This window comes from Trachemys scripta, chromosome 14 (assembly GCF_013100865.1).
Source record: "Trachemys scripta elegans isolate TJP31775 chromosome 14, CAS_Tse_1.0, whole genome shotgun sequence".
Classification (NCBI taxonomy): domain Eukaryota; kingdom Metazoa; phylum Chordata; order Testudines; family Emydidae; genus Trachemys; species Trachemys scripta.
The window spans coordinates 36,337,250-36,357,519 of record NC_048311.1 but is presented as its reverse complement, the minus strand read 5'-3'; the positions used below and the strand labels follow the sequence as shown (position 1 = coordinate 36,357,519).

At 46.3% G+C, this 20,270-nt stretch overlaps 2 protein-coding genes across 3 annotated transcripts in view; one reads left to right on the top strand and one right to left on the bottom strand.

Annotated features, from left to right (window-relative positions):
- Positions 1 to 1,931, top strand: part of LOC117886966 (butyrophilin subfamily 1 member A1-like) — a 40,261-nt gene extending 38,330 nt beyond the window's left edge. For both annotated transcript variants that reach the window (XM_034789157.1, XM_034789158.1), the window contains one exon: positions 1,270 to 1,931. In XM_034789157.1, coding sequence (XP_034645048.1) covers positions 1,270 to 1,796 — 527 coding nt within the window. In that variant the 3' untranslated portion in view covers positions 1,797 to 1,931. The remainder of the gene's footprint in view (positions 1 to 1,269) is intronic.
- LOC117886991 (zinc finger protein 445-like) overlaps positions 1 to 20,270 on the bottom strand; it is a 731,357-nt gene that overhangs the window by 534,652 nt on the left and 176,435 nt on the right. The gene's annotated exons all lie outside the window — the stretch shown is intronic.

The following is a 20,270-nucleotide window of genomic DNA, read 5'->3' as shown; positions in this document are numbered from 1 at the left end:
GTATAAATAGCAGTTGTAGACGGTGAGGCTCGGCTTAGGCAAGGAAAGACATCCATGTGCCCTGTGGGTATGTACCCTACATGGCTCTCTACATGCCCAAGCAAAACCTTTCCCAGAATGTGCCGCTGCCTCCCCACTGCCAGAGCCTTTCACCTCTGTAGGGAGCTGCTGGAGCCTTTCCCCACCACAAGGGAAGACTCAAGCAGTGGGGAAAGGCTCTGGTGTGGGAGGCAGTGGGAAAAGTCTCCGACAGTGCTCCACTGCCAGAGCCTTTCCCCTTGCCCCCACCCTGCCAGAGCCTTTCACTGAAATGTGTAACTACACACCACAGTGTCGATACAGCATGCTTTTCACTGCAGCGTGTGGACACACGTACCCTGCCCCCTACTGCCAGTGGTGTTAGGTGTTGTAAGGCTGTGACTCCCTTGGTGGAATGGGGGGCTCTGGTCTCTCTGCCCCCTCTCAGGGTCACTCTCACAACTGCATCTTTGGCTTTCTCCCTGTAATACTCACACACACACACACACACACTGCAAACCCAAACCCCAAGCCCCTTCATCTGCAACAAAGGAAACCCCTCACACCATGAAACGTAGCTCTGTCCTGCATTTGTAGCCTTCCTTGTTTGCAGATGTTTTTACTACGTAAAGGGGCTTGATTGCGCCTCCCATGGATGGTAACAGAGTGAGCTCAGCACACCCACTGGCTTTAAGGAGGTCTTTGGGGGGGGTTTTCTGCTTAATTCAAGACCATACACACACATACACACCCATTTCAGCATAATCATACTGTTCTTTCCCCTGCTCTTACCTGAGGGGATCCAGCCATGATCCCTGATCTCAGCTTCAGAGAGAGCAGAACCCTGAACAGTGGCAGATCTCTCCTGGTTGGAAAATGAAAGGGAAAAAAAAGTTTTGCAAAAAATATTTTTAAAATGCTTTCCTTTTGAAGCATTTAACATTTTTCTTTTTATGATTTTTATGAGGAATTTTTTTTCGTTTTTTATTTTAAAATGGTCAAAATTGATTTTTTTTATTTATTTATCCAAAACTTGTTTTTGGCAAATGAAAAGTTTGGATAAAATTTGTGATTGTTTTAAAATATTAATTAAAATCTGTTCATCATCCAGCCGTCCTTCCTCCGTCAGATATACAATCAAGATAAATTGATTCACTCTCCAGCTGGGGCAGATTCTGTCACTGACATGATCAAACCCTCCCGCATGGCTGAGCTCTGTCTCTAACACTCTGATTCTCTTACTCTCTCCAGAGAGAGTTACCCTGGATCCAGACTCAGCAAATCCCAACTTCATCTTGTCCAAAGATCGGAAAACTGTGCGACTCGGAGGAGACACGGACCAGAAACTGCTCGCCAATCATAAGGGCTTTAGTTATTCTCCCTGTGTGCTGGCCTGTGAGGGATTCACCTCTGGGACACATTATTGGGGGGTGGAAGTTGGGAGCAAAGGAGGCTGGGCTGTGGGGGTGGCCAGAGAGCCTGTGATGACGAAGGAAGGAGCAGTGAGCCTTAAGCCTGAGGACGGGATCTGGGCTATAGAGCGACAGTGGTGGGGTGAGTTCTGGGCTCTCACTAGCCCTATGACACGCCTGACCCTAAGTAGGAAACCTGAGAAGATTCGGGTTTCTCTGGACTATGAAGAGGGGCTGGTGGAATTTTTCGATGCTGATAATGTGAAACCGTTCTATGCTTTCCACTCGGCCTCTTTCGCTGGTGAGAAAATCTTCCCTTTCTTCCGGGTTGGGGGTGCAGGAGCCCAGCTCAGCCTGTGTCCGTGAGAAAGGGTACTTTATTCCACTTGGACTCGCTCAAACGTGTTCTCATCAACTTAGGATATTTCTCATCCAGTTTATAAAGATCACTTATAGCTCCTCTTTAACTTCATACTAATTTCCTGTAAATAAAGAACTTTTGAAATAATGGATGTATTTTCTGCTCTTCTCCTGTCTACTTTATTATTTCAGCTGCAGTTTTTTGGGGGGAAAGGGTTGCAGATTAGGGTCACAGATGCCCTCTTGACCGTCTGACAAGAGCCTGAGGCCTAGTCTACACTACAGAGTTAGGTTGATGCAAGGTAGCTTACGTTGACCTGACTAGGGAAGTAAAATACCTGCCCCACCACAGCAATTTAATAACTCCACTTCCATGAGAGGTGTAGAGTGAAGGTCAATGTAGTTATGTTGATGCAGTGTCAGTGGAGACACTGAGTTACTGACAGTGACTGCAAAAACAACTAGGAGTCCTTGTGGCAGTTAGTCTCTGTTAGAGACTAACAAATTTATTTGGGCATAAGCTTTTGTGGGCTATGCCCAAATAAATTTGTTAGTCTCTAAGGTGCCACAACGATGCCTCGTTGTTTTTGGTGATACAGACTAACAAAGCTACCATTCTGAAACTTGTTACATTGACTGTCATTAGCTTTCAGAAGCCGGCTTACAATGCCCCCTCTTGACAGTACAATCAATACAAGCGCTCCCAGTGAGGACGCGCACCACTGACACAAGGAGCAAAGTGTAGACACGCACAAGCCACGTAATTACTGCGGCAGCTGTATGCCGACGTAAGTTAGGCCTACTTAATTTTGTAGTGTAGACCTGCCCTACGAGGAGTTGTGATCAGTTTCCTTCCATTTGACATTCTGATTCTTGTGATTTATGTATCTAAGTAGACCTATTAAATTCAATGGGGCTAACAACATATTTAAAGATACACAACTTGATCACTTTACCTGCTTGGCTTATTGAGGAGGGATAGCTCAGCGGTTTGAGCATTGACCTGCTAAACCCAGGGTTATGAGTTCAATCCTTGAGGGGGCCATTTACGGATCTGGGGCAAAATCAGAACTTGGTCCTGCTAGTGAAGGCAGTAGGCTGGACTCAATGACCTTTCAAGGTCCCTTCCAGTTCTATGAGATAGGTATATCTCCATTTATATTTTATTTATTTATCATCAGCTCATAAAGGAAATCAAATGGAAAGGATGGTACTGTTCTTGGGCTACAGAAAAATATACTGATTCTGGTAATCAGAAAGGATGGGGTTATAAACAGCAGCAAGGGGCTCATAGAAAGTGAAGAAACTCTGAGGATATCTTCTGGTTAAAAAAATAAAAATAGAAATGTGGACACAGGCACCTGTTGTGACAATCAGGGTCAGCCACCCCAAGGGGAGAATAGGTGGTTTAACCCCAAAAAGAAGCAGTTAAACCAAGTGATTGCATACAGTGTCAGTACTGTAAAACTCTATTCAGCAAGGTCTTTTACAAAAGCTTGTAATGTTCTGACTTGGATGATCATTGTCAGCTATGAAGACAGACTGTGGTTATGAGTTTAAGTATTTATGTAGATAGAAAACTGGGATCACGATCTGTGGTTCAACTTTAGCTACACCTTATGGCAGAGTGGGAAGCAGTCAAGGGGGGGGAGCATCTCCAAATTCAATTGTGTACATGGAACTGGCCTCAAGTAACCATCCATTGTCCAGCCCGAGGAGAGAACAATGGTGAACTATCACAGTTAATGGAAAGACAGAGACAACTGGAAATTGAAAAGCACATCCCAGCTCCAGAACATTAAGTCAGGAGGGAGGTTTCCCCACTGAATAACCAGGCATCACCCTGGATCAAAAGAAAAAAGTAAAAGCCTTTTAAAAACAGGCTTGAAGTTGAGATTTGTCTCCAGAACTGGGGGACAGTCCAGAAGCAGAAGGCTGTTCCCTGAGTGACATTGTGATAATTAAAGGGGGGGGGGAGGAGCTACTTTTATGGACACCCAGCCATCCAGTTAGCAATAAAATCCCTGTTAGTAGCTGTTCTCTACTTGCTTTACCTGTAAAGGGTTAAAAAGTCTGACTGCACGCATAGGTAAAAAGGAAGTGAGTGGGCCCCCACCTTCTGCACTTGAAGTGCCAGAATGGGGAATCCGCCTTGACAGACGTTGTTAAGCCGACCTAAGTCCCCATGTAGACAGTGCTAGGTTGACAAGAATTCTTCCATTGATGTAGATACTGCCTCTCGGGGAGGTGGATTACCTACGCCAATGGGAGAATCCCACCCAACAGCATAGATTGTGTCTACACTGAAGTGCTACAGCAGTGTGATGGTGCTACTGTAGCATTTTTATAAGTGTAGCCATACCCCATAAAAAAAACACCCATTAGCCACCCTTCCACAGCAATGGCCACAAAGATACAAGGCAACAGTGACTTGATCACAGGATAAAAATGTGTTGTTTAGTACAAATCACGCAGGTGTTATTGCAGATCATTTAGTGAACATACACAAAACCCATATCAGATTAGAAGTGGAGACATGTCCGCCTCGTTGGCTAGTCTCATGGAGGATTCTGACCACCTGGATTCAACAATTAATTCCATCCATATTCAGCAACACTCCATAACAGGTGCTTAACTGTGGCACATATTTCATGACCGCTGATTTTAAAATGATCAAAGGATAATTCTGATTGATTCTCATTTTAATTAGACTCCTTCCTCCCCTCCCCTGTGAAAGTATCAGAAGCAAAAAGTTCAGTCAGAGGTAGAAAACTGCAGTGACAACAGGCAGGAAACAATATGAATGGTGGTTGAGTTTGTAGCCGTATGTTTCTTCCTGTATTCCAAATATATGGATTTATTTTGTTACAAATCTCCCTTTGACTTCACTGAGTGCAGGATGTAGCCCAGTGCTCATGAATAAAGCAAGGCCAAAATAAATGAATAACTAATTCAATGAGCTGCAAAAACTGGTGTTACAGTGTTAGGAAAATGATCTGAAATGTATTTTGAATACTGTATATACAACACATTGTTTCATAAAGAGCAAAAACAACTCTCAGGGCTAGACCATCTAGCCAAGAAAGAAAGGAGTATCTATTACATGTTATAAAAAGAATCATTTAGCTAAATGGTTTTCAAGCAGAGTTCACTTACCTGGCTGACTCTTCTGGGAAGTTTCATGACCTTTAGCATGTGGACAGACTTTATAAACTCTTTATCTGGTTTGTTGAGTTAGTTTATATTTTAAGGACTATTTCATGTTATTAATTTGCACAGTTAATTTTGGCTACAAATAATAGCTTTTCCTTTCCTTGCAGGTTTTTAAGAGGCCTTTTTTTGTTCCAAACTGCTACATCTGCTTTCCTCTTGCAGCATTTGATGAGTTTGAAAGTAAAGTAACAGAGGAACTGGACAGTTGCAGTCATCTCAAAGGCTGTCAGGTGAGGAGATGCAGATCTTCTCTTAAGACACAGCCACAGCTGAGCTGACTGTATCAGTACCAGCCGATTCAAATAGCCAGGTGCCACAAGATACCTGAATGCATGAATACCTGAATGACTTTTAAAAGTCTCGTATTCCTGCTTTTTGTGAACTACAGTAAATATCACAAATAATGATTACATTCCAAAGCGTAGCATCATCAGAATACAAATGCCCCAGGAGATACACCTCTACCCCGATATAACGCTGTCCTCAGGAGTCAAAAAATCTTACCGTGTTATAGGTGAAACTGCATTATATCGAACTTGCTTTGATCCGCCAGAGCGTGCAGCCCTGCCCCCCAGAGCGCTGCTTTACCGCGTTATATCCAAATTCGTGTTATATCGGGTTGCGTTATATCGGGGTAGAGGTGTAATTTGGAATACTGGGCCAGATCCGCAAAGAAACTTAGGCACCTCAGTCCCAGATTTAGCACCTAAAGCCGAGTTTGAGCACTACTGCAAGCCACAAAAATCTCTGATCAGTTGCTGCCTTACCCTGTAGGTGCCTAACTTCTCTAAGCACCTACGTTTTTCAGCAAAAGGTCTCTAGGCATCTCCATTTCTGCCTCCCTCTACATAGTCAGTTACCTATCTCCCACCTAAGCCCGGGGTCAGGAGCAGTGAAAACATCCTAAACGAGGGGGGGGGTCACCAGCACTCAAACCATGGCCCTGCTCCCCTGCACTGCCCTTCCCCTTCCCTCAAGCCCCCTCTCACTCCTCTCCACCCCTGCCCCCTCCCCCTCATCACACACCCTTTCGACTGGAAAAAAGTGGAAGGGCCATGGCCCCTCTGCCCCCTGTTCTGGTGTCCCTGCCCTGGATGGTGCACAAAGCAGGAGAAGATGGGTAGAGAAGCACCTATCTCTCCTGTAGGGCCTAATGTGGTAGATAGAGAACTCACCCAGGATGTGGGAGAACCAGCTTCAACTCCCCCCCTCTACCTAGTGGGGAGAAGAGATTGGAACAGGGGTGGGGTGCGGGGTGTTTCCCCTGTCTCAGCAGAGCATGCTCTATCCACTGGGCGATGGGATATTTGATGTGGCTCTCTCCTGTTGAGGCTGTTCTGCTTTGAATAAATATTTGCATCATCAAGGAAGCAGGGGCGCTAACTGGTTGGGGCTCTCAGTGAGTCTCTAACACTCGTGGCAAGGGAAAAAAAACATGAGGTCTGAAAAAAGGGTTTTGACATCACTACAAAGTGTCCACTTTCCCTGCAGCTTGAATCAAATGAGTGAATTGAAAGGGAAGGGGTAAGCTGTTGTGCACAATTCTGCAGGGTTCAACAACGACCTCAGCTAAGGAGCAAACCCTTCCAAACTCTCTGGGATTCAGAGACACAATGAACCAAAATGACAACGAAATGTCTGAGTAACAAAATGGCTAGCACATGTTGAACTCAAAGAGCTGCACTGTGGTTCTGGGGCGCCAGGACTGGCCACCAATCAGCTGGCTGGCAGGCCCTGGGATGGTCAGCAGAGCAATGAGCAGCTGGTAGGAGGCGCTCAGGGGTGGTGGAGAGGAGTGAGCAGCTGGTGCAAAGAGGGGAAGGAGGCAGAGCGTGTGCGGGTGAGGCCTCAGGAGAAGAGGCGGCGCAGGAGCGGGACCTCCAGGTGGAGTGGAGGTGGAGCACCCACTGGGGGGAAAATGTCAGCACCTATGAAGAGATGTGCTACAGGGTTCTTTAAAGCAAAGAACAGGAAGATTCACACGTTTTTGGCTTTTCAGATGTACTCCACTGTGGGAAACCAAAACCAGAAATATGTCACCCAAGAAAACTCCCTCCCCTAGGAAAAAGAACCTCCCAACATTTTCCCAATTACTACCCATAGTGGGACAAATGTGGAACCATCGTAAACAGAGATAAGATCAAGACAAGGTCACAAGATGGTATGAAACCCACTAACCCACCTGTCTCAGCTCCAATCAGCAGAGATTTCACCTCAGTTAAAACAGTGATGTTTTCTCAAGGGGAAAGGGATGGAAAAATTCTCTCCAGTGCAGAGACAGTCAGATGAGAGACAGAATGACCCAAACCATGCAATTTTGGAAGGCATGCTAAGAACCTACACAGAATAGAATAAAAGAGCAGGTGCTTAACTGACCTACAAACAATAATGACGGAAAAGCCACAAAAGCAGCTTTTCAACTCAACAGCAGCCAGAAAGGTAGCAATACTGCAACCCACCCCTACAATAACCTTGTGACCCCCCCCCCGCCCACAACTCCTTTTTGGGTTGGGACCCCTACAATTACAAGCTCGTGAAATTTCAAATTTAAATAGCAGAAATCATGAAATATACCATTTTAAAAAATCTTCTGACAGTGAAATTGACCCAAATGGACCGTGAATTTGGTAGGGCCCTAATCATAACAGCATGGGGCTTTGCATGGCATTGCTATGTGGTAAGGTCTGACAGTCGGTGCTATATGTCTGAACAGACCCATTTTTAACGTTTATTGCTAAAGTCATTGACAGATATCGTTTTACCTTCTCCGAAAAGGTGTTCTGTATGCTACGAGTAAGGGCTGTAATCCTGGGGGAGACAAACACGTATTTTTCACACGTAATGGAAGTTGAATACCTGCTTTCAGTGACGAGCCTTGAGCATGGAAACGCTCCCAATGCCTACAAAATCATGACTTTGTTTTGTAGATTTCAATGGTAATCTCTTTTTCCTTAGGAGCTGTTTTTTGTGTTGTGTGTGTACAGCACCCAACACCACAGGGCCTTGAGGTTAGAGGGATGCAGGGTGGGGTTACTGGGGCAGACAGCGTCTCTGTTGTCTCCACACAGCACACTGCGGTAGATGGGGAGGGGGTGAGCAGCTGGGCTTTCGGGCTCATCTCCATCTGGCCTCAATAAGGGGGGGTCAGCCTGGCTTTTAAGGCTGGCCAGGTCTGTTGACATCCCTGGCTCCCTTCTTGCCTCTACTCCACCTCATCCTCTCAGCAACAGGGAGACATTGCCCCCTACCCCCATCATCCCTCTTGGGGCATCATTCATAGCCCTTTAGATTTCAGGAATGGCTTCACCTGTCATTTCCTGTCACACACTCTGGCATTGGTGCCGTAAATTCGTGGTTCTCAGCCTCAGCTGGCTCGCTCTCAGGACCAAACCTTGCATTTTCGTAGCTCTGTTCCCTCTCCCCTTCCCCCGCACATCTCCCATCCTCTCCCGCTTCTGACTGTATGTCAGATCACTGCAGGGATCTGCCAGGAACTTCAGTCAATGTTTCAATCTCCGCCTATCGGGATGGGATGTAACTTTAGCTCGCACCCTCAGTGTCTGTGCTGGTGCTGATCATTGTCATTGTTCAAACCAGACAAAAATCCCAGGACAAAGGGTAGGACAAGGTTAAGATAAAATAAAAAAGGACTTTTCTGACACATGAACATTTGTCTCGTGATTTCCTCAATAAATCTGAGTTACATCCTGTCAAACTAAACTAATATCAAAGTACGTGACCAAACGGCCTTTGGGAGGAGAGAGAAACCCACAATCCAGGGTGGGCTATAAAATACTTTCACATTTGTAAAGTAAAATCTCAGAGAATCTTTTATGACTGAAAAATCAGGAAAATAAATTTGCCTATTTTCTTCTGAACTGGCTAAACCGGCTTCCCTTCTCGCCTCCTAATTTGGTTCTATTCGTTACAAAAGTTTTAGCAACATCATATTAAAAGAGAGAAAAAAAAAATTCCCACCCACAAATGATCTAGACTAGTCTAGAAAACGCCCGGAAGCAATTTTACTAATAGATGGAAACAGGGCTGTAAGTTCAGAAAGCTCAAACTGTGCTTTGAGGTTCATTTGAATTTCCCTTGCAGATCTGTAACACTTTCTTCTCAGCCCTCAGGAGTCTGATTTAGGATCAGGGAAATCAGAGTGTGATTCCTAAGCATGGAGAGCCAAGGACACAGTGGCAAGTGACACTTCGAGAGGTGGAGGAGTAGAATAGGGAGAGGATAAAACTCTCCAAGGCTCAGACAGGGGCTGCTGTATCCGGTGGAGCATGACAGCGGTGGAGGAAGGAGGAAATCCCTCGGACTCACCCCATCACTCTCAAATAACATTGAAGCTAAAACACCACCTTTTACTGTCCCTGAATTACATTCTGGCTAATAAAGGGATAAAATGTACAAACAATAAATGCTTGTCAATATAACCTGGAGCAATATGACACTATTTGGGAATGAAAAAATGTATCCCCAGAGGGGGAACTCAGTGACTCTAACAATAATTCTCATAATGGTGGGGAGCGGGGTGGGGAATCTGTGACATTACCCAGGGTACAATCTGGACCGTTGAACAGCTGTGTCCCCTCAATTCTCCAACCTGGGGTGCCTTTTACAGTTTCACAGTGAAAGCAGCCACTCCTGGTCTGTCCACAAACAGCCTCCAGCATATAAATCACTCCCAGTTATGCTGCATGAACACTATAGTCAGCCACTCCTGAATCAAGAACATAAGAACACCCATACTGGGTCAAACAAAAAGTCCAACAGTGTTCTGTCTTCTGACAGTGGCCAATGCCAAGTGCCCCAGAGAGAATGTACATAACAGGGTAATCATCAAGTGATCCATCTAAAATTACACTGCAGAGCAACACCAGCAAATTCCCAGTCTCAGACTTTCCCCAGGAATGCACCTCTTGTACTGCCCAGCCTCTCTCCTGGACAATACAAGCTGATAGAAAATCCGTCATTTTATTAATAGAAAATAATATACACAAATCCTTTTATCTCAAATGGCATTTCCCCAAACACTTCAATCCAAACACACTGGTTTAAATACTAAAACAAAGTTTATTAATTACAGAAAGATTTTAAATCTAATTTTTTTAAGTAAGGAGGCATAACAGAATTGGCTACAAGAAAATAAAAGTAAAACACAACTAATACCTAACTTAATGAGCTAAGTGAATTCAAAACAAAAGTCTCTCTCGCCACATTCTTCAGCAGTTTCACTGGCTGAATCTCTTTCAGACAGGATCCCTCCCTCGGGTCCAAAGCTGTTTCTTTGTTCGTCAGGTGTTGTGGCTGCGGTGGGCAGAGAGAAAGGGAGGCATATTTGGGGACATCTGGTCCTCTTTCTCCTTTGATCTGGCTGAGGTTCAGGAGACAGAAAGTCTGTGCGGATGGAAATGTCAGGTTGTTTCTTTGTGAAAATGTAGATTTCTTGGTCACACCCTCGTTCCTGCCAAACAATGGCCCTTAATCATTTGATTTTGTTGACACCTGGCTGAGGCATCAACTTTTATCTCCGAGGAACTAGTTTGTGGCTGCCCTTAGTAGAATCTTAAAACTTTACATACCATATTGCCACACATATTTTAACAAGACAATAATGATCAGCATATTATCAGTTTTCAAATGATCCCTCACATGGCAGGATTTGTAAACAATTTATCATAGTCTTGTAAAAGGGGTGAACATAGGGGTACAGACTGCCACCAGATCAGAATAAATTCAATGGTCATGGTCAGTCTGGACTAGGCAATCTGGTTGAGTTTCAGAGATATGCTAGCTAATCCCTAACATAGACAGACCCTCAGACGCTGATGCTGCTGTAGCAGAGGTGGAAAATCCAGGTTTCCAACAAAAGGCCCGGTTGGAATCAGTCTCTCCTAATGGTGCTGTCTGAATGCAGAGGGGGCAGGGAGAAGGGGCAGAGGGGGTGAGTGATGAGAGGCAGCACCTCTCTGCTCCTGTGCTCCCCCTTGCCTCTTATCCCATGATCCCCAAACATTGATAGCGCCCAGCACCCAGCTCCCCCTGCTTCCCAGCTCCCCCCAACCCCAGCCATTTAATCCCCAGTCCCCTCCCCATAACCCATTGGCCTGGTCCCTTAATGGTTGATCCCTGGGGAATTTGGGGAGGGGAGGAATTACTGGGCCCCAGGGACACTTAGACCAGGCAGAGCCAGAGGGTCACTGACCAGCAGATGCTCGGCTGCTGCTGGATCCTCACCGCAGCGATGGGCAGCTGGATCCTTGGGAGCCAAACGCCCCGATGTGTGTGGGGACCAGGAAATGGGTTTGTGACCAGTGGTGAGCTGGAGCCGGTTGACACCAGTTCATGCGAACTGGTTGTTAAATTTATAAGCCAGTTTAGAACCGGTTGTTAAAGGGGTGGGCAAACTATGTGGCCCACGGGACCATCCTGTCCGGCCCATCTGAGCTCCCAGCTGGGGAGGCTCCCCCAGCCCTCCCCCACCTTCCCCCCTCTCGCAGAGCCTCAGCGTGTCTCCTGCCGCTTTGAGCCGCATGGTAAGGGGGTGGGGCTGCGAGCTCCAGCGGGCTGTGCAGCATCCATACACGCTGCCCTGAGCCGCATAGTAAGGAGGCCAGGCTGGGGCTGGGAGGGGTTGGATAAGGGGCAGGGAGCAGTTTGAGGTGGCGGAGGCTCTGGGGGGGGCGGTCAGGGGACGGGGAACTGGGGGGGTTGGGTAGGCAGGAGTTCCGGGGGTCTGTCAGTGTGGTGGTGGATGGGGTCGGGGCAGTCAGGGGACAGGGAGTGAGGCAAGTTGGGTAGGGGCTGAGGTCCTGGGGGGCAGTTAGGGGTGGGGGGTCTCAGGAGGGGGTGGTCAGGGGACAAGGAGGAGGGGGCGGTTGATGGGTTGCGGGTTCTGAGGGGGACAGTCGTGGGCAAGACTTGGGTTGGGGTCGTATAGGCATGGGGGGGACAGGCATGTGGGGCTTGTATTCACCGAGCGGTTCCCTACCAGGCCAGCGGCAGCGCTTCGGCGGCGAGTCCTTCACTTGTTCCAGCAGTGAAGGACCCGCTGCCCAAGTGCCGCCAAAAACCTGGAGCGAGTGAAGACCCTCCCCACCCCCGCTGCCAAAGTGCCACCGAGGACCTGGTAGAGAACCGGTTATTAGGATTTTGGGAGCTCATCATTGTTTGTGACCATGGATGGCCCCCGTCAGGGAACTCAGAGAATTTCCCTGCTGTGTGGAGGAGTCTCTGATGTCAAACATGGTGTTAGCTCCACTTGGAGCATTTTCCATACTAAGAACATCTCAGAGGTTTCTTCCCTGTGCGCATTTGCGGGTGTCTGATACTCCAGGAGCACCAAATGAAGCTTCCCCCACATTCAAGGTCTCTCTGTTGTGTGGGTCACTGAAGTGTGAAGTCAAATTGAATCTTTTCCTGCAGTCAAGCTATTCCTAGGGCCGCTCACCCATGTGGCTTCTCCGATGCTCAGTGAGGTTTGAGCTCTTACTGAAAAAGCACTGAGGTTACCTCTCCGGGGGAGGGAACTCCAATCACTAGGAAAAGGCAGCTGTTAGTAATGGGAGATTCGATCATTAGAAACATAGATCACTGGGTTTGTGATGACCGGGAGAACTGTATGGTGACTTGTCTGCCTGGTGCGAAGGTTGCAGATCTCTAGAGACATCTAGACAGACTTATGTGTAGTGCTGGGGAGGAGCCAGTGGTCGTGGTACATGTAGGTACCAATGACATAGGGAAGGGTAGGAGAGACGTCCTGGAGGCCAAATTTAGGCTGCTAGGGAAGAGACTGAAATCCAGGACCTCTATGGTGGCATTCTCAGAAATGCTCCCAGTTCCACGCGCAGGGCCAGGTAGGCAGGCAGAGCTTCAGAGTCTCAATGCGTGGATGAGACGATGGTGTAGAGAGGAGGGGTTTAGATTCATTAGGAACTGGGGAAACTTTTGGGATGGGGGGAGCCTATACAGGAGAGATGGGCTCCACCTAAACCAAAGTGGAAACAGACTGCTGGCACTTAACATTAAAAAGGTTGCAGAACAGTTTTTAAACTAAGGGCTGGGGAAAGCCAAGAGGTGCGGAGGAGCATGTGGCTCGGACAGAGACTTCTCTTAGAGGAGAGTCTATTGATAGAGATTCTCTAAGTTATAGTCAGAAGCAAAGGATGGAAGAGGATAATGTAAGGGCCAGATCAGATGAGAAACATTCACATTAAAATCGGACACATCAGAAAAGGGCAGACAAATAAACAGTGACAAGTTTTTAATGTGCTTGTACACAAATGCTAGAAGTCTAAATAATAAGATGAGTGAACTAGAGTGCTTGATGATAAAGGAGGAGAAGAATGGAACTATATGTGAAAGAAAATGTAGAATCAAATGAAGTAAAAATCTTAAGTGAATCCACATGTTCCATAGAATCTCTATGGATAGTAATTTCATGCTTTAAGAAGAATATAACATTAGGGATCTATTATTGACCATCTGACCAGGACAGCAATAGTGATGATGAAATGCTAAGGGAAATTAGAGAGGCTATCAAAATTAAGAACTCAATAATAGTGGAGGATTTCAATTATCCCTATATTGACTGGGTACATGTCACCTCAGGACGAAATGCAGAGACAAAATTTCTCAATACTTTAACTGACTGCTTCTTGGAGCAGCTGGTACGGGAACCCACAAGGGAAGAGGCAACTCTTGATTTAGTCCTGAGTGGAGCGCAGGAGCTGGTCCAAGAGGTAACTATAACAGGACCGCTTGGAAATAGTGACCATAATATAACAACATTTAACATTCCTGTGGTGGGAAGAACATCTCAACAGCCCAACACAGTGACATTTAATTTCAAAAGGGGGAACTATGCAAAAATGCGGAGGTTAGTTAAACAGAAACTAAAAGGTACGGTGACATCCCTGCAAGCAGCATGGACGCTTTTTAAAGACACCATAAGAAAGGTCCAACTTAAATGTATACCCCAAATTAAGAAACATAGTAAAAGAACTAAAAAAGAGCCACCATGGCTTAACAACCATGTAAAAGAAGCAGTGAGAGATAAAAAGGCATCTTTTAAAAAGTGGAAGTCAAATCCTAGTGAGGTAAATAGAAAGGAGCATAAACACTGCCTAATTAAGGGTATGTCTACACTACAGGATTAATCTGAATTTACAGAATTCAATTTTTGGCAACTGATTGTACAAAGTCGAGTGTATGCGGCCACATAAGCACATTAATTCGGTGGTGTGCGTCCATGTACCGAGGCCAGTGATGACATCCAGAGCGTTGCACTGTGGGTAGCTATCCCATAGTTCCCGCAGTCTCCTCCGCCCATTGGAATTCTGGGTTGAGATCTCAATGCCTGATGGGGCCAAAAACATTGTCGTAGGTGGTTCTGGGTACATTGTCACCCTCCCTCCGGGAAAGCAATGGCAGACAACCGTTTCACGTCTTTTTTCCTTGGTGAACTGTGCAGACGTCATACCACGGCAAGCATGGAGCCCGCTCAGCTCAAGACAGCAGTCATGAACATTGTAAACACCTCGCACGTTCTCGTGCAGTTTATGCTGAACCAGAACCTGCAAAACCAGGCGAGGAGGAGTAGGCTACAGTAGTGCGGCGACGAGAGTGATGAGGACATGGACACGGACACAGAATTCTCTCAAACCGTGGGCCCCAGCACTTTGGAGATCATGCTGTTAATGGGGCAGGTTATAGCCATGGAACGCCGATTCTGAACCCGGAAAACAAGCACAGAGTGGTGGGACCGCATAGTGTTGCAGGTCTGGGATGATTCCCAGTGGCTGCGAAACTTTCGCATGTGTAAGGGCACTTTCATGGAACTTTGTGACCTGCTTTCCCCTGCCCTGAAGCGCCAGAATACCAGGATGAGAGCAGCCCTCACAGTTGAGAAGCGAGTGGCGATAGCCTGTGGAAACTTGCAATGCCAGACAGCTACCGGTCAGTTGGGAATCAATTTGGAGTGGGCAAATCTACTGTGGGGGCTGCTATGATGCAAGTAGACAAAACAGTCACTGAGCTGCTGCTATGAAAGGTAGTGACTCTGGGAAATGTGCAGGTCATAGTGAATGGCTTTGCTGCAATGGGATTCCCTAACTGTGGTGGGGCGATAGATGGAACCCATATCCCTATCTTAGCACCAGGGCAGCCAGTACATAAACCGCAAGGGGTACTTTTCAATAGTGCTGCAAGCACTGGTGGATCACAAGGGACGTTTCACCAACATCAACGTGGGATGGCCGGGAAGGGTTCATGACGCTCGCGTCTTCAGGAACACTAATCTGTTTAAACAGCAGCAGCAAGGGATTTACTTCCCAGACCAGAAAATAACCGTTGGGGATGTTGAAATGCCTATAATTATCCTTGGGGACCCAGCCTACCCCTTAATGCCATGGCTCATGAAGCCATATACAGGCAGCTGGACAGGAGTCAGGAGCTGTTCAACTACAGGCTGAGCAAGTGCAGAATGGTGGTGGAATGTGCATTTGGACCTTTAAAAGGTCACTGGCGCACGTTACTGACTCGCTCAGACCTCAGCCAAACCAATATCCCCTTTGTTATTGCTGCTTGCTGTGTGCTCCACAATTTCTATGAGAGTAAGGGGGAGACTTTTATGGCGGGGTGGGAGCCTGAAGCACATCGCCTGGCCGCTGATTACGCGCAGTCAGACCCCAGGACCATTATAAGATCACACCAGGAAGCGCTGTGCATCAGAGAAGCTTTGAAAACCAGTTTGAAAACCGGTGTGAAAGTTCTGTTTCTTGAAAACCCGCCCCCTTGATTGACTCATTCCCTGTAAGCAAACCACCCTCCCCCCTTCGTTCACAGCATGCTTTCAAAGGAAATAAAGTCACTATCGTTTAAAAATCATGTATTCTTTATTAGTTGATTATAAACATAGGGAGAGAACTGACAAGGTAGCCTGGGTGGGGTTTGGGAGGAGGATAGGAGGGAAGGAAAAGGCCACTAAAAAAGTTCAAAATAATGACAGCCTTTTGCTTGGGCTGTCTACTGGGGTGGAGTGGGAGGGTGCACGGAGCCTCCCCTCCCCCCCCATGTTCTTAGACGTCTGGGGGAGGAGGCTACGGAACATGGGGAGGGGGGGAGGGTGGTTATACAGGGGCTGTAGCGGCACTCTGTGATCCTGCTGCCGTTCCTGAAGCTCCACCAGACGCCGGAGCATGTCCATTTGATCACACAGCAGCCCCAGCGTTGCAGCCTGCCACCTCTCATCTCGAGAGTCCCTCCTTTCATCTCGAGCGTCCCTCATGGCCTCACATTCACTGGCATCTTTCCTGTACTTTGATACCATGTCCTTCCACTCATTCAGATGAGTTCTTTCATTGCGGGTGGATTCCATGATTTCAGAGAACATTTCGTCTCGTATCCTTTTTTTTCGCTGCCTTATCTGAGATAGCCTTCGGGATGAAGGAGGGAGGCTTGAAAAATTTGCAGCTGTGGGAGGGAGGGGAAAAAAAGTACAGAAGTATTTAAAAAGACACATTTTACAGAACAATGCTTATACTCTTTCATGGTGAACAAAACTATTCACATTACATAGCACATGTGATTTCGGTACAAGGTCACATTTTACATCTTAATATTGAGTGCCTGCGGCTTTGGTGTTAGAGAGCACCGACGCAGGTCCGGGCAACAGAATTCGGCTTGCATGCGGCCATGGTAAGCCATTGTCTTTCGGCTTCTGTAGCCATCAGAAAAACAGCACCCTCCTTTCCCAAATACCAAGCAAAGCCCATTGAGTGCTGTGGTTTTCCTGTTAACATGCAGCAGCAGAAACCAAACTACCCCCCCCCCATCCAATTCTCTGGGATAATCGCTTTACCCCTCCCCCCACCGCGTGGCTGGTATCAGGGAAGATCCCTGCTAGCCAAACGCAAAAAGCTCAGCGCCAATGATCTCTCCCCCTCTCCCCAACTTGGCTAACTGCAGGGAAGGATTTCTTTTCAGCCACAGGCAAACAGCACAGTAGGAACAGCCACCTCTGTCCCCTTAATTAAATTCCCATATTTCAACCAGGTTACCTGGAACGACATCACTCTCCTGAGGATAACACAGCGAGATAAAGAACGGATGTTGCTTGAATGCCAGCAAACACTGGGACCATATGCTGCCAGGCTTTGTCATGCAATGATACCAGATTACTTGCTACTAGTATGGCGTGGTCAAGTGTCCTACCATGGAGGACGGAATAAGGCTGCACTGCCCAGAAACCTTCTACAAAAGCTTTTGGAGTACCTCCAGGAGAGCTTCATGGAGATGTCCCTGGAGGATTTCTGCTCCATCCCCAGACACGTTAACAGACTTTTCCAGTAGCTGTACTGGCCGCAAATGCATCCCAAGTCCTCAGGGCAAATTAATCATTAAAAAACCCTTGCTTTTAAACCATGTTTTATATTTACAAAGGTACACTCACCAGAGGTCCCTTCCATGGCCTCATTGTCTGAGGGTTGGGAGGGTACTTCAGTCAGGCTGAGAAAAAGATCCTGGCTGTTGGGAAGAACAGAGTGCTGTGTGCTCTCCGCAAGCTCGTCGTCATCCTCCTCCTCATCTTCCCCATCCTCAGAATCCTCAGGCATGGCTGAGATTACCCCCGCCTCAGAATCCACAGTCAGAGGTGAAGTAGTGGTGGTGGCCTCCCCTAGAATTGCACGCAGCTCAGCGTAGAAGCAGCATGTCTGCGGCTCTGCCCCAGACCTTCTGTTTGCTTCTTTGGTTTTCTGGTAGGTTTGTCTGAGCTCCTTAACTTCCATGCGACACTGTAGTGAATCCCTACTGTGGCCTCTCTCCATCATGCCCTTCGAGATTTTTTCAAATGTTCTGGCATTTCGTCTTTTGGAACATAGTTCTGCTAGCACAGAATCGTCTCCCCATACAGTGATCAGATCCAGTACCTCCCGTACGGTCCATGCTGATGCTCTTTTTCCATTCTCGGACTGCATGGTTACCTGTGCTGATGAGCTCTGCGTGGTCACCTGTGCTCTCCACGCTGGCCAAACAGAAAATGTAATTCAAAAGTTCACGGGGATTTTCCTGTCTACCTGGCCAGTGCATCTGAGTTCAGACTGCTGTCCAGAGCGGTCACAACAGTGCACTGTGGGATAGCTCCTGGAGGCCAATACTGTCAAATTGTGGCCACACTAACCCTAATTCGAAATGGCAATGTCGATTGAGGCGCTACTCCCCTCGTCGGGGAGGAGTACAGAAATCGATTTTAAGAGCCCTTTATTTGACATAAATGGCTTCATTGTGTGGACGGCTGCAGGGTTAATTTGATTTAATGCTGCTAAATTTGAATTAAACTCATAGTGTAGACCAGGCCTTAGTGTAAAAATGTAATAAGAAAAGCCAAAGAGGAGTTTGAAGAATGGCTAGCCAAAAATTCAAAAGGTAATAACAAAATGTTTTTTAAGTACATCAGAAGCAGGAAGCCTGCTAAACAACCAGTGGGGCCCCTGGATGATCGAGATACAACAGGAGTGCTTAAAGACGATAAAGTCATTGCAGAGAAACTAAACAAATTCTTTGCTTCAGTCTTCACGGCTGAGGATGTTAGGGAGATTCCCAAACCTGAGCCGGCTTTTAGAGGTGACAAATCTGAGGAACTGTCACAGATTGAAGTGTCACTAGAGGAGGTTTTGGAATTAATTGATAAACTTAACATTAACAAGTCACCAGGACCGGATGGCATTCACCCAAGGTTCTGAAAGAACTTAAATGTGAAGTTGCGGATCTATTAACTAAGGTTTGTAACCTGTCCTTTAAAAATCGGCTTCTGTACCCAACTACTGGAAGATAGCTAATGTAACGCCAATATTTAAAAAGGGCTCTAGAGGTGATCCCGGCAATTACAGACCAGTAAGTATAACGTCGGTACCGGGCAAATTTGTTGAAAGAATAGTAAAGAATAAAATTGTCAGACACCTAGAAGAACATAAATTGTTGGGCAAAAGTCAACATGGTTTCTGTAAAGGGAAGTCGTGTCTTACTAATCTATTAGAATTCTTTGAAGGGGTCAACAAACATGTGGACAAGGGGGATCCAGTGGACATAGTGTACTTAGATTTCCAGAAAGCCTTTGACAAGGTCCCTCACCAAAGGCTCTTAGGTAAATTAAGTTGTCATGGGATAAAAGGGAAGGTCCTTTCATGGACTGAGAACTGGTTAAAAAACAGGGAACAAAGGGTAGGAATTAATGGTAAATTCTCAGAATGGAAAGAGGTAACTAGTGGTGTTCCCGAAGGCTCAGTCCTAGGACCGATCCTATTCAACTTATTCATAAATGATCTGGAGAAAGGGGTAAAAAGTGAGGTGGCAAAATTTGCAGATGATACTAAACTGCTCAAGATAGTTAGGACCAAAGCAGACTGTGAAAAACTTCAAAAAGATCTCACAAAACTAAGTGATTGGGCAACAAAATGGCAAATGAAATTTAGTGTGGATAAATGTAAAGTAATGCACATTGTAAAAAATAACCCCAACTATACATACAATATGATGGGGGCTAATTTAGCTACAACAAATCAGGAAAAAGGTCTTGGAGTCATCGTGGATAGTTCTCTGAAGACGTCCATGCAGTGTGCAGAGGCCGTCAAAAAGGCAAACAGGATGTTAGGGATCATTAAAAAGGGGATAGAAAATAAGACTGAGAATATATTATTGCCCTTATATAAATCCATGGTATGCCCACATCTTGAATACTGAGTACAGATGTGGTCTCCTCATCTCAAAAAAGATATATTGGCACTAGAAAAGGTTCAGGGAAGGGCAACTAAAATGATTAGGAGTTTGGAACGGGTCCCATATGAGGAGAGATTAAAGAGACTAGGACTTTTCAGCTTGGAAAAGAGGAGACTAAGGGGGGATATGATAGAGGTATATAAAATCATGAGTGATGTGGAGAAAGTAAATAAGGAAAAGTTATTTACTTATTCCCATAATACAAGAACTAGGGGCCACCAAATGAAATTAATGGGCAGTAGGTTTAAAACAAATAAAAGGAAGTTCTTCTTCACACAGCACACAGTCAACTTGTGGAACTCCTTGCCTGAGGAGGTGTTGAAGGCTAGGACTATAACAGCGTTTAAAAGAGAACTGGATAAATTCATGGAAGTTAAGTCCATTAATGGCTATTAGCCAGGATGGGTAAGGAATGGTGTCCCTAGCCTCTGTTTGTCAGAGGGTGGAGAGGAGGGCAGGAGAGAGAGATCACTTGATCATTACCTG